This window comes from Crocodylus siamensis, chromosome 4 (genome assembly GCF_052110815.1).
Source record: "Crocodylus siamensis isolate JL-2025a chromosome 4, ASM5211081v1, whole genome shotgun sequence".
In the NCBI taxonomy this organism is placed as follows: Eukaryota; Metazoa; Chordata; order Crocodylia; family Crocodylidae; genus Crocodylus; species Crocodylus siamensis.
The window spans coordinates 2925809-2938423 of NC_143398.1; the positions used below are offsets into that span (position 1 = coordinate 2925809).

General features: G+C 49.8%; 1 protein-coding gene across 1 annotated transcript in view; it reads left to right on the top strand.

The window, feature by feature from the left end:
* Positions 1–12615, top strand: part of SHANK3 (SH3 and multiple ankyrin repeat domains 3) — a 589500-nt gene that overhangs the window by 443543 nt on the left and 133342 nt on the right. The window contains exon 16 of the mRNA XM_090041443.1: positions 10149–10231. Coding sequence (XP_089897569.1) covers positions 10149–10231 — 83 coding nt within the window. The remainder of the gene's footprint in view (positions 1–10148; positions 10232–12615) is intronic.

Consider the following 12615-nt stretch of genomic DNA (forward strand, 5'->3'; position numbering starts at 1 on the left):
ACTGCCAGGTAGATATCTATGAGATCTCGAGTAGCTTACTCACACACTTCATCCAGAGGCTGGTGAGATCCTTTCTGGCGTCCGGCTGTTCCTGGTTCATGAGTTTTTGGGGGAGAGGGCCCTTTCAGCTGTTTATGCTCCTCTGAGTCCCCCCCTCCTGGCTCCAGCTTCACCTCATGGCCAAAGAGGCCGCCTCCTTCCCCGTCCTAACTTGTATAGTCCCCGTGACCTCATTCACCTGGACCGGTGGAGGCCAGCCCCGGTTGGCTGTCGGCCAACCCATTTGAAATACATCACCTGTTACCGGGCAGATCCCAGCCCACCAGGTAGATGCCCCTCACCCAGGTATCAGTCACGTGGGCAGAGGGAGCAGGTTTCCCCCCTCCCTCAGGACTGCAGCCAGCTCAAGTTACCTAGAGACAGGGTGAGGGTGTGTGTCCTCTGCTGAGCCCACCCTACTCAAATGGTCACAGCACAGAGATTTTATCACATTGTCACAGGGCAGAGATTTTGGGGAGAAACCAAGGTGGCTTTCTGCCACAATGGGGACCTCCTCCAATCCCGGATAGTCCCAAACCCAAACCACTTGTCAAACTGTAACAGAAAAACACAAGCTCTCCAGCTATAACTAAACCTCTAGCCTTCCATCTATCTATCCAAAATCCTTCTTAGTAATGGACCTTAATCCTTTGTCAACCCTCAGCCCTTTGCTTGCCACCTCTAAGCATAGCATGCTCACAGTCCACCTCTCAGCTACAGGCAGTTTGCCACAGAACTCTTCAGTCTCCAGGCCAGAGTGCTGGCGCTGGCCCTGGCTTAGATCTCACTCAGGCCCTGCCTCTTTCCAGTCAGGTGAGTACAGTGTTGGTTGCAGGTGCCCTCTAATTAGGCTCATCAGCTGAGCTCCATGCTGCAGCTGTGCCATATCTCTCCTGCTGGGCTCACCCTAGGCTCTTTCTCCTTTAAAATGATAGATGGTCCATCTACACATGCACTTTAATGTGCATTAGCCTATTTTAATGCTCATTAAATCGTCACCAAAAAAATGCTGTTTAGCTAATGTGCATTAAAATAAGCTAATGTACCTTTTACCTCACAATGAGGTAAAAGCCTGAATGTACCTCACAATGGAGGGCACTTATACACGAGCTCAGAGACTGCTCTGTTGCGCTGCAATTCCAGCGTGTTGGAGCAGACTCAATTAATTGACTTTGCTGGAGTGTGGTAATTACCATGCTCCAGCAACCTACTGCACCTCCTGTATCAACAGCCTCACTTAAAAATAGTGGTAGGGGTGCTTGAATGAAACCTCATTGAACATACTTTAGTTCAAGCACCCCACCACCATTTTTAAGTGTGGGGATGCTGATACATGAGACGCAGCAGAAGTGTAATTAAAGTGGCTCTCAGATCCACTCTCATTAAAACACCACTCCTCCATCCCGGAGCACGTGTAAAAGTGCCCAGAGATACTAAACTTAATGTGCATTACCTACAGCACATTAATGAATGTGTAGATGCACTCAGAGAGTGCCAGGCTCTCTGTTAGTTTCTCAGCAATTGCTAATAGCCAGGGATCCACAGGGAGGTAGGTGTGCTTCATGAATCTGTTCTAGCTGTTCTGGTACCCATGCATGACAGGATAATTGGGTTCAGCCAGCTTTGCGAGACCTCCCTCTTGGTACAGTTCCCAGCATGTGATGATATGCTTAAAAGGCAAAATTTATCTTGATGTGACTGTGGAATGCTAGTAGTCCAGGATATGCATTCATTCCTATTTGATTTCTGTGCAAAGCATAAGTAGTTGGTTTTGACATATATCCCATAAGTGATTTGTGCCCTACCTCACTAAGAAACCACCTCTCTCCCTCTACCAAACAACAGGGGGTTGGTTTAGAGTCCCTATGTATAAAAGAGAAGGGTTGATAGCAGGTGCTAAAATAGCCCAGATTTGGTGATTTCCAGGTCCTACTGTAAGGTCTATCTGCTTAAAGGTCCTGTTTACTAAGGCTCTACTAGGGGCTAAGTTATGTATGTGAATATAGAAAAAAAGACTGGTTTTATTTGAGCTTTCCTTTTTTTTTTTGCGGGGTGTGGGGCAACTGCTGGCCTTACTTTGATTTGACTATACTTGTGTTTTTTAGAAGTACCTAGCACCTAAGAAGAGCTCTGCTATACTAGAATGTATAGTAAAGAGGGTAAGATGCAAGGTTCAGGGTAAGAAATCAGATTAGAGATGGTAGCAGAAGTTGAGCTGTGCATGTTTCTGATGACTCTTGACCCAAGTAATTAACCACTATTTGGGGGTTGGGCAATGTTCCCATTAGGAGGAGAAACTGGTGATACAAATGAAGTGTTTCTTTGGTGCAGACAAGGAATGTTTGTTCCATGAACGCAGGAACTAACACCAGGCAGTTTCCTTACCCACCACTCCCAAACCTGCATTTCTAGCCAGCACTCTGCCCAAAAGTCTTTCTTGGCTTCCTAACAGCTCCTTCACGTGGTCAATCAATCAACCACAGGAAGCCTTTCTGGGCCCCGTGGCTTTTCTTCCACTCCGGCTTTGCTATGCTGGTCTGTGGTTGGGTAGTGGTATCTGTAGTTTCAATTCCCATGTAACAAATGAGGGTGTAATTGCTTCCCATTTAACCTAATAGAAAGGTGGCTGCTTTCCATCAATTTCACAAAGCTACAATTGTCTGTTCAGCAAAACCATGCTTGCTGGCAGCCACCAAACCTCTGTAGAACAGCATGACTTATGTGTTTGTAGGATGCAGCAGGCATACTTACACATATTTGTTCAGTATCATGCCTCTGTCACTGACACCTGGATACAAGATGTTGTCCTGTATATTAAACAGAAACGGTCCTGGATTTCAGTTCTTTAACTCCGTGCATCGGCGACGTGTAGGGGGTGCACATGCACCCCCTGAGCATGGCGGTGCACCCCCTGTGAAAAGGCCCCACCCTACTGCTGACAGAGCTGCAGCCACCTGAAGGAGCTCACCACGCCCCCCAGCCTCCAGGGGCACACAGCGTTCATGACTCCATGCTAATACATCGTATACCATTGGTGACAATATTTTGTTCCAGTTTAAAGTCACTGGCACCGGACATTTTATGGAGAAAGGTTCACATTTGTTTGGATGTGAACGTGAGTTTGTGAGGTGCTTATGTGTGCAGCAGTTCATTTTTTTATTTTATGCATAAATACCATGCACGTGTAGATGTAGGTTTGTTGTTGTATAAGGATGATATTGTGGTATATGCATGGACGTGCCTGTAGACTTCAGGCTGCAAGTCATTGAGTTTGTATGGACGTGTCTACTTGTGCACAATTAATGTGCATTAGCCTGATTTAAGGCACATTAAGAGCACGTGTCTACACATGTGTGACTTTATGCACCTTAAAAATGGTGATTTAAGGCTATTTGAGCCTAAATTTGTTACCTGAATAAAATGGGTATCATATTTATGTGCAAATAGCTAAATTGCATTAGTGCATGTGTAGACGCATTAATGCACATTAACTTGGTGTGTGTCCATTGACTTTAGACCTAAGTTGGTCCACACACCCATGTTGATGCGCATTAGTGCGTGCATATGTAGATGTGCACCTAAATCACCTTAATGCACATTAGGCTAATGTGCTCTAAGTGTAGGTGCATGTAAAAGTATGTGTAGACATGCTGTATATGTATGTACTTGAACGTGCACATGTAGGATTGCAAGTCTGCTTATGCATTGGCTTGTATTTATGGTCTTATCCTGAAGTATTTATCGTCATCATGGCTGAGAGATTTTATTACAACCTGATTTGGACTTTTATTTCTCAGCTTTGTGAAAGGACTTCATTTGCCCAAAATGTTCTGGAGAGAATTGTTTAGGGAAGTGAGTTGTTTTTAGAGATATGGACTGTGAGAGATGCTTGGAAGACTGTCCGCAGTCACTATTATGCTATTGATTTGCACTGTGCCCATTACATGGAATTACTGTTCCTCATCCTTGTCTCCGAAGCTGTGCACACTTCCAGCTATGCCTAGCACTTGTATTTCCAGTCTCCACCTAGCTGCAAGGGTCCCTCTTGGACCCTCCACCTCCAAAACCTAGTCTCCTGGTTACTGCAAGGTAGGTTTGCAGGCTGGGGGGCCTGGACATTGCTGTGCTCAGCTGTTGAGCTCCTTTCCACTGAGTAAAATTCATAGTAAGTCCCAAGTGAGGCTGCCAGGCTCCCTGCACAATGCACAGGGAGGGGTGAGTGTTTGGGTTTCACAGAAACCAGCACTGGGCCAGGCACAGTCTTGCCATCCAGCAAAAAATGCTGAGGAGAGGAAGGGGGAGGCCAACATCCCAACCTACAAAGAGCCTTGGGTACCTACTTCTGGGTGGGAGAGAGAAACCTCCCTTCACTTGGGATTCAAGACTCTGAACCCTGTCCAGGACTGTGGCATGTCAGCCCTGTCAGCCCTTGCTTTCAGAAAACTGAGGAGGAGATACCTTCAGACCCCAAACCCCAGTGCTTTCAAAAATGTGCTAGAACTAGGTTTAGACCTCTCCTGTGCTTGCTTAGGCACTTGAACGAGGTGCTGCGCCCTCAGAGGACAGTGCTGTAATCCCTGGTGTAGTGACTTCTGACACAGGGGCTCTCCATCCCTCATGTTGAAGTTCACCCACTTGGCATAATCACTTCAGTGTTCACTGGACTGGAGTTGGAAGGCTTCTGTAGTCTGGGAGATGCTGGTTCTCTTTTGCAATGAAGAGACTATGAAGTGATGCATCTTCCACAAGAGAGTGCTAGTGGCCCACGGCTAAGTGTCTGATAGCCTAGTGATTGGGGCTGTTTCCTGGGAGAGGGGAACCTTGATCAAGCAGAGGAGAGATTTGAACCAGGTGAGTGTTTCAGTCAGCAAGGTATTGCATACAAGTAGGCTTCCCCTTTGCTGTGTGTGGGGCAAGATATGCTCAGAAAATGTCTCTTAGTTCAGACTTCCTGGTAAGATAGGCAGGGGAGCATGTTGGAGCAGACTCAATTACCCGAGTCTGCTGGAGCATAGTAATTAGTGTGCTCCAGCAGCCTCCTGTATCTTGTATCAGCATCCCCATGCTTAAAAATGGCAGCAGGGGCACTTGAACTAAAGCTCGTTGAAACAAGATTTAGTTCAAGAGCCCCTGCTGCCATTTTTAAGCATGGGGATGCTGATGCATGAGACACTGCGGCTCTCTGAGCTGCTCTAATTAAAGCACTGCCCCCCACACACACCTGTGTAGAGCATGTGTAGAAGTGCCCTAAAGCATCACATAAAAAACGGTGCAGTTATGATAATGCACAGTAAAATAGGCCACTGCACATCAAGCATCACGTTAAAAACATGTGCTTTTGGTAGTGTCCATTAGGGCAGTCTAATGCACAATTTTTTTTAGTACCAAACATTGGAGGTACAAAATTTAATGTGCATGAGGAAAACGACATTAATGCACATGTAGACATGCCCACTAAGCTGCTCAGTGTTGTCAAGACTTTGGTAGTTCTGGGCATGCCTACCAGGAGGAATGCATGTGCCTGTGGGATTAAACCCATAGACACTTAAGTGTCTATGGACATCAGATGTCTGGAGGGTTAGACAGCAGCTGAGGTTGGGGTGAATGGCTGCAGTGCCCAAATGTGGGATTAAGACTTAACACTTCAATTGATCTTGAGAATCTAGCCCACAAGTCCAGCTGCACAGGAGGCAGAGAGGGAGCTTAAACCCCGCAAGTTCACAGCCTTTCTGAGTATCTTAGCTTTTCCTCTCCATACATCTTATGAAGACAGGGGCGGGCAATTATTTTGGGCGGAGGGCCTTTTACTGAGTTTTGGCAATCTGTTGAGGGCTGTATGACAAGCAGATAAATATTAATTTTCTAAATTTTTTAGGGGCCCGTGGGCTGGATAGAACGGCTTGGTGGGCCGCATCTGGCCCCTGGGCCGCATTTTGCCCACCCCTGTCTTAAGAGCTTGGGGCTAAAAGCAAGTTCTGTTTGTCCCAGGAGAAGCTGGGAACTATTTCATGTTAGTACAGTACCAAACATTGCTTGCCATGAACTGCATGGCAGTTGCATTTCAGGGTGGGGATGCCACCTGTGACGGAAAGGAGGAAACACTGCAGTCGAAAGGGCTTGCTTCAGAATGGGCACCTGTTTCGAGATACTCAGAAATGTGGACTATCCATCCCCAGTAGGACTAATTGTAAACTCTAAAACACTGTGCAGCTTCAGTCAGTCAGCCGTTATTTAAAATGAAGAGAGACCCACTGGAGAAGCTTTCTCTAATTATTATAGTGGTCCTTTCTGGGTGAAATAGCTATGAGTGTTCCCCAGTAGGACATATCACACTTGCTTCTGGCCCTGGAAGGTGGCTCTGTCCTGGAGGAGGTAGTGGATTGGCAGAGGGAATGCGTGTCAATAAAAGCTAAGTAATGTGATCTTGCTTTGGTGAGAAATACAGGGCAGGGGTAGGGTACTTAAGACCAAGATTCAAGACCCTGCTCTCTCTGGACTGGAGCAGGTCACCGGTTTCCCTGGGCCTCAGCTCCTGTCTGTGTAATGGAGAGGACAGTGTTCCCTTTCTCAGCAGATGTCATGAAGATAGATAAACGCAGGAGAATTTGGGAGGTATTTGGGCACTACCCAAGGAGACTGGTTTAAGTGTCCTGGATAGATTTTTGTCCTCTCCCAATCCTCTGGTATCCATCTGGAGTGGCTCTCCTTTGTTCCCATGTGTCTGCCCTTGCCAGGCAGGAACCATGTCTTCTGGTGGGCATAGTTAATGTATTTGGTCGCTGTATTATTAATAATGACATTAAAATATTATTAGTCACGTTTTTTGTCTGAAGCCTGTGCCACTGAATTTGTAAGGAAGGCACTTTGCCATATGAACGCAGGGAGGGAGAAGTTCACCTGTAGTGTGTGCACCCATCACTAGGTGCATGAGAGGAGACTGAAATTCTGGCAGCCCTGGTTTGGGGTGACCTGCATAACTGAGGCTCACCACTTATGAGCATTGCACCCACCCCAAACCATTGCTAATGAGATGAGCCAAGCTCCACTGCCCCGTGCCTCCCAAATACCTGCAGTATATTCATACTCTTGACGTAGATATTCGTAGCTCACATGTCTTTAGTGTATATGCATGTACATGCATGTACATAGACACTGCAGTCTGTGGCTAAGCACATGTAGGCACCACAGGAATAAAATGCATGAACTTCTGCTTGAGAAACCCAGATACTTCTCAGTGAGCTGAGACAGCTTCCCTGCTAACTCAGTTGGCAGAGAGGATTTGAACAATACTAGTTCAAACTCTTTTATGTTTCATGGTTTCTCGTCTGTCATAAAGACAGGTCCACAGCCTGCATATCTAAATGATTGCTTCCCGCTGAGAAGGTGTCAGTTCAGTGGAAATGAAGAGACTGTTCCTAATCTCTAGGAAACTCTTTTTCAGACTTTGGATATGTTTCCCCATGTCCTGGACAATTGCAGGTGATTACAACCAAAGCCCTGCTCTTTCCACATGACTGAAAAATTGGATTTAAAACTCAGTCCTGATAGGTCACAAGCCTATTGATGCCAAACGCACACTGACCCAAGCTTTACATTCAAACATTCAGCAAGTGTCACACAGTGTAAATAACTTGCATGAGCTTTGTCGCGCTTATCGCCCACATGCTGATGGAGACACGGTGCCCAGGTAAGAAAGGGCACGATTCAGGCACTGACCGAGACCTTCTCAGACAGGAGGGAACGACATCCCTGGTTCTGCCCAGCTCCATGTCCGAGTCTCAGGGGGTTATAAGTTCTTCCCAGACACTTGGAGAACAGCACCTTCCTTCCATACTTCGTGTCATTTATTGCTGTCAGTATTTAGCGCTCTCTAATTTTTGCTGCTGGAAGTAATATATATTTGTTTCTATGGAAACAGCTCCATCATTGTCATTGCCCGAACCTGAACACCTCCCGGAAGCATTGTAAAACCTTTGTATTTGGGCAGGCCTTCAGCAGGCAGAGAGAAGTTGGGGACAGTGTCTGGGGAGTTTGCCCTGTCGCACATTATTGCCTTGCAATGTTTGACTCTGCCTCTGTCATGTATCTGCTGTTTCTTGTAAGCTGCTCTGAGCCTCTTCTGGGGCGGGAGGTGCATAAATCAATGTAAAAAATAAATGTGGGTCATGCTTATGTTATCCAAAAGAGCAGTATAAAGTCACAGGTTTCAGACCAGTGCAAGGGGTTTAGACACCCATATGCCATTAATTCCATTAGGCGATCCCAGACTCCCTGGGCTGTTTTGCACCTCTCAGCCTCCAGCTGTGTAACAGTTTGTAATTGCTTTTTGTGGCTGGGAAGCTGAGTATTTTATTATATGTATTTGTATATCATTGTCAACAGAAGAGTAGATTTATTATGTGATGGTTTAGAGCAGGGCCATTGAACTCTCCTGGAAAAAGAGGCTGTGGTGCATCTACACACAAGTCCCCGCAGAGAAAGCTAGGCTCCATGCAGGAGAGCAGATGGCCCTGCCCTCGTTCACACACCAGTCTGTAGCAATATAGAGGCCCTCGTTCACACACCAGTCCGTAGCCATTGTCACCAGCCAGGTCCACACAACACGAAGGGCAGCACATTGAATTGACATCCTTGTATCCACAACACACGGCCGGTGTCAGCGTGGATGTCGGGCCCAGGTACCACAGCCACAGAGCCCGGGTGGGAGCCGAGGTGTCGTGCAGCAGTCAGAGGAGGAGTCCCAATCTCTGTTGGGATAAACTCGACTGGCCGCAATACTCGTTGCATGCGGCAGAGAGCAGCAGCATCCAGATGCAGCACCATGGCCATGACATTGTGTCTGGGGGGTGTGCATGTCTGTATATAGCGCTCCACTCGTGTGCTTGGGGAGGGGGTTTCTGCTGCAGTGTGTGTGAACTTGGCCTGGCTTGTGCAGACGGCTGTAGCTGAACCGGCTCGATCCCTTTTATGCTTCCTGTGGGGGTGTAACCCGCGTGCTGATGCCGTGGCGGTGGGCTCCCTGCGTGCAGCGCTCGGTGCTTTGGCTCTTTGTTCCTCTGCTGCTGGGCTCTGGGTGTGCAGAGATGAATGACCGCACACATGTAGGTGTGGGCTCGGGAGCCGGCACATCCCCGACCCTCTCTCTTTGCCTTTCCCTTTTTGGCGTGGTGTGTGAAACTCCTTCCCCGTGCTGCTGGAAGGGACCAAGGTCTCTGATTAATTCCACTCTGATGTCAGACATGCGGCTCTGCTGGGAGGGATTTACAGAGCTGCATTTAAGTTCCCGTTCGCTGAGAGCATCTCTCTATCTCTGCCCCCCTCCCCTCTTTCCCCCCTCCCCATCTCTCTTCCAATGTGTAGACATTTTCTCGTTGCAAGGGTCGCTAGCTCTCGGGGTCTGCATTCGACTCTCTCTCCTCACCACTGGATGCTTTTTTCAGTCTTCTCATCTAGCTGCCATTGAGGGCAGAGAGCAGCTTTGTTAAAATAGGACAATGAAATGCATCCCCCCCCCCAATGACAGACCGTTACTTAGCAACAGGGGGGGATTTTAAGGAAGATCAGAGCGGCAGCGTGAGGATATAAACTCTGCTATTCTCTCTCCCAGGAAACTTACCAAAGAGCCACATCCCTTTTGTCAGGCTCCTTATTTTTGCGTGCGGGAGGCAACCGGAAAGTCTCCGAGAGAATCCTCCCTGACGGACGGACGGCTGCCCCTCCCCGCAACTCCACGCGAGCAGCTCGCTCTTCACTTACATGCTAAGGGCATCATGTAAAGGGAAGCCCAGTGTTGGAGCAGTAAGCTCCCTGCCTGCAGATGCAGGTGACTGAGAGGGGGCTCGGTGGGCAGACAGGGGATCCCGGCAGCCAGGGCTGACCCCCACCTACACAGGGAGGGAGAAGGAGCTTTCGCCTTTTTGTTCTGTCAGTGGGCAAGGGAGAGAGCGCGAGAGAGGGAGAGAGAGAGAGATTGTGCCCAACTCCTTGCTGAGATGAGATGGTCGATCAGAAGAGGTCTCCTTGTGAAAGGCACAAAGGCCACCTGCGCCTGGCAGCATGGTGCTGAAATCTAACCCTAGCATCATTCTCTTGTGCTCTTTTCTGCCCAGTGACTACATCATTGAGGAGAAGACGGCCGTGCTGCAGAAGAGGGAGCATGAGGGATTCGGGTTTGTGTTGCGAGGGGCCAAAGGTAAGGGCTGCTTCTTTCACTTGGTCCTGGGGCTGGGAGGGGAGGCTCCCCAGCTTTGCCGCTCGCTAGTGCCCAGGGCCCTGCTCTTGCTGGCGGTGCCGGCATTGCACGCAGCCAGCCCCGGCGCCCTTGTGCAGCAGGGACTCTTCTGGGGCTCTCTCCTTCCTTGTCTCATGCCCAGACCCTGGAGGGGTTCAGCCTGTCCATGCACATCGTGCATGAGCCGCATCCCGCTGTAACATGCTTCCATTGCACGCTGAACGGTGTCTTCTGGTAGAGTCGCGGGCTCCTAGGAGTTTGCGCCTTCCTCCATGGTGGGTGTACGGCATGCATGCCTTGTGCTCTCAGTGTGTGAGGTGTGCACTGGGAGCCCCTCACGGCAGGGCCTGTGCCCTCCCCAGGCTTATGGGCAGTCCTGTGCTTCTTGCCTTCTGACCATAAACGCGGAGGTCCTTGGCTATTTGGGGAAGTGATCCCAGTGTAGGGAGCATGACCAGGCTGTACCTCGGCCTGTCTGGGGGTGCCCCTGCTGTGCCAGAGGGGCATTTCTATTCTCCGTGCACTCAGCCCCAGGGCCTCGTGCCGTCGGTGCACCTGGACCACATCAGGGTTATCGTGGCTCAGATAACCAGGAGGTGATCTCACGTCGGCTAAGGAGAGTCCCTCAGGGACTGGGAATGCTCTCACATTCGTGTCGGGCGGTCAGCTCCAGCCCTTGTGCCGAAGGCATTTGGAAGAGGGGAGCCGCGGGGCGGGGGGGCCTATTCTACAGTACAGGGTGAAGACTGCCACAAAGCCAATGGCAGTGTCTCGAGGAATGGAGCCAGTAAAGGAGCTGTGTGACCACAGGCGCTGTGATGTCTGAGTGCCCTCCCTCCGCACGAGAGACAGGACACAATGGGGAAGGCTTGAATAAGTGGCTGCCAGCTTCAGTGAAGAGCTGCTCGTTGTCTAGACCTTGCCGTGGGTGGGGACCCTCTGATTTGGGCTTGGATCCTGGCAGTGATTTCCTACTAGCATTCATTAATCATCTTTGCTCTGCATAGATCACAAAAGGGCTTTGTGTGTAGGTGGGCGTGTTTGTGTTTCTCTCACAATATGGTTGTGTGCTCTGTGTGTGTGTGTGCGCGCGCGCGTGCACGTAGGTGCATACATGACATGCACATGTGCCTATGTGCATTTTACTTGCCTCATTAGTCTGTAAATTGGCTAGTGAAACTTCTCAGCATTCAGAAAGGCATGTCCCTTTCTTGCCAGTTCGGGTTTCTCAGCAGGGAGTTAGTTCCATATTGAATGGCTTTTGTCTGATTTCTCAGCTTTTTCGCTGTACTCGCTCCTCCCGCGTGCATGCTTGGTGCGCTCCACTCTGCCGATTCAGCGAGAGAGAAGACCCTGGGCAGACTCAGCCACAGGAACAGGGTGTGGGGCTGTGCTGCTGCCAGGGACTCATGAGCTTATGAGCCAAGTTCGTAGCAAGACTCTGGGGACCCTGATGTGGCTGCAGGGGCCATGGAGGAGGGAAGGGTTCAGGGGCCTGGAGGGCAGCTCCTCCAGGGGAATGTGGCTTCTGCGGGACCCGCTTGTGGAGGTGACTGTGGCTCCCTGGAGACCCCCTTGCTCTCCAGCTGTGTGCCTGGGGGTGTCACATGCTCATGGCATTTAAGCCAGAAAGGAGCCCTTCAACCTTTTGTTGAGACTGCCTCTTTCTCAGACCACTCGGTTTCACTTGTGTCCCTTGGCTAGAGCCCAAAGGTTTGAGTTAGGCCCAAGGATTACACTTCTCAGGAGACCCAGGTGCCACGTGCCACAGGCAGGGAGCAGCGGAGGCCAAGGTGGCACCAGTGCCCAGGGGGGTTTAGGTGAGAGATGCCCAGATGTTCCTAGCCGGCGAACAATGCCCTGTGCTGCGGAGGACAACAGAAATCATCACCATCCCTGGAGGCTGGCCTGGGGGAGGATTCCTGCCTGGCCCCATATCTGGGGATCAGTCTGACCCTGAGTGTGTGAGCAGCGAGGGTTGTCCATACTACATCCCAGCACTTGTGCATCTCCTTCCACCTCTGCTTCCCAGTGTGGCCAGCGTCTGCTGTCGCAGCAAGGCTGGTCCCCAGCCAGAGCACTGCTCAGTTGTGCACTGACTCCACAGGTGAAGAGCAAAACCCCGAAGGCCAACATTTGATTATAATCGCAGTTGTAATGCGGAGCCACATGCATTGAGGACAGGGCAGGCTGATGTCTCCCCTGGCCTGGGCAGGGAGGAGATTTGCAGACAGCCTGGCCCAAAAGGGCTGCCTCGCCCTTCCAGCCCAGCCCAGCGCATGCAGGCTGCAGCCCCCCACTCCCTTCTCTTTACCCTAGCATGCAAAGCCATTAAACCTTACATT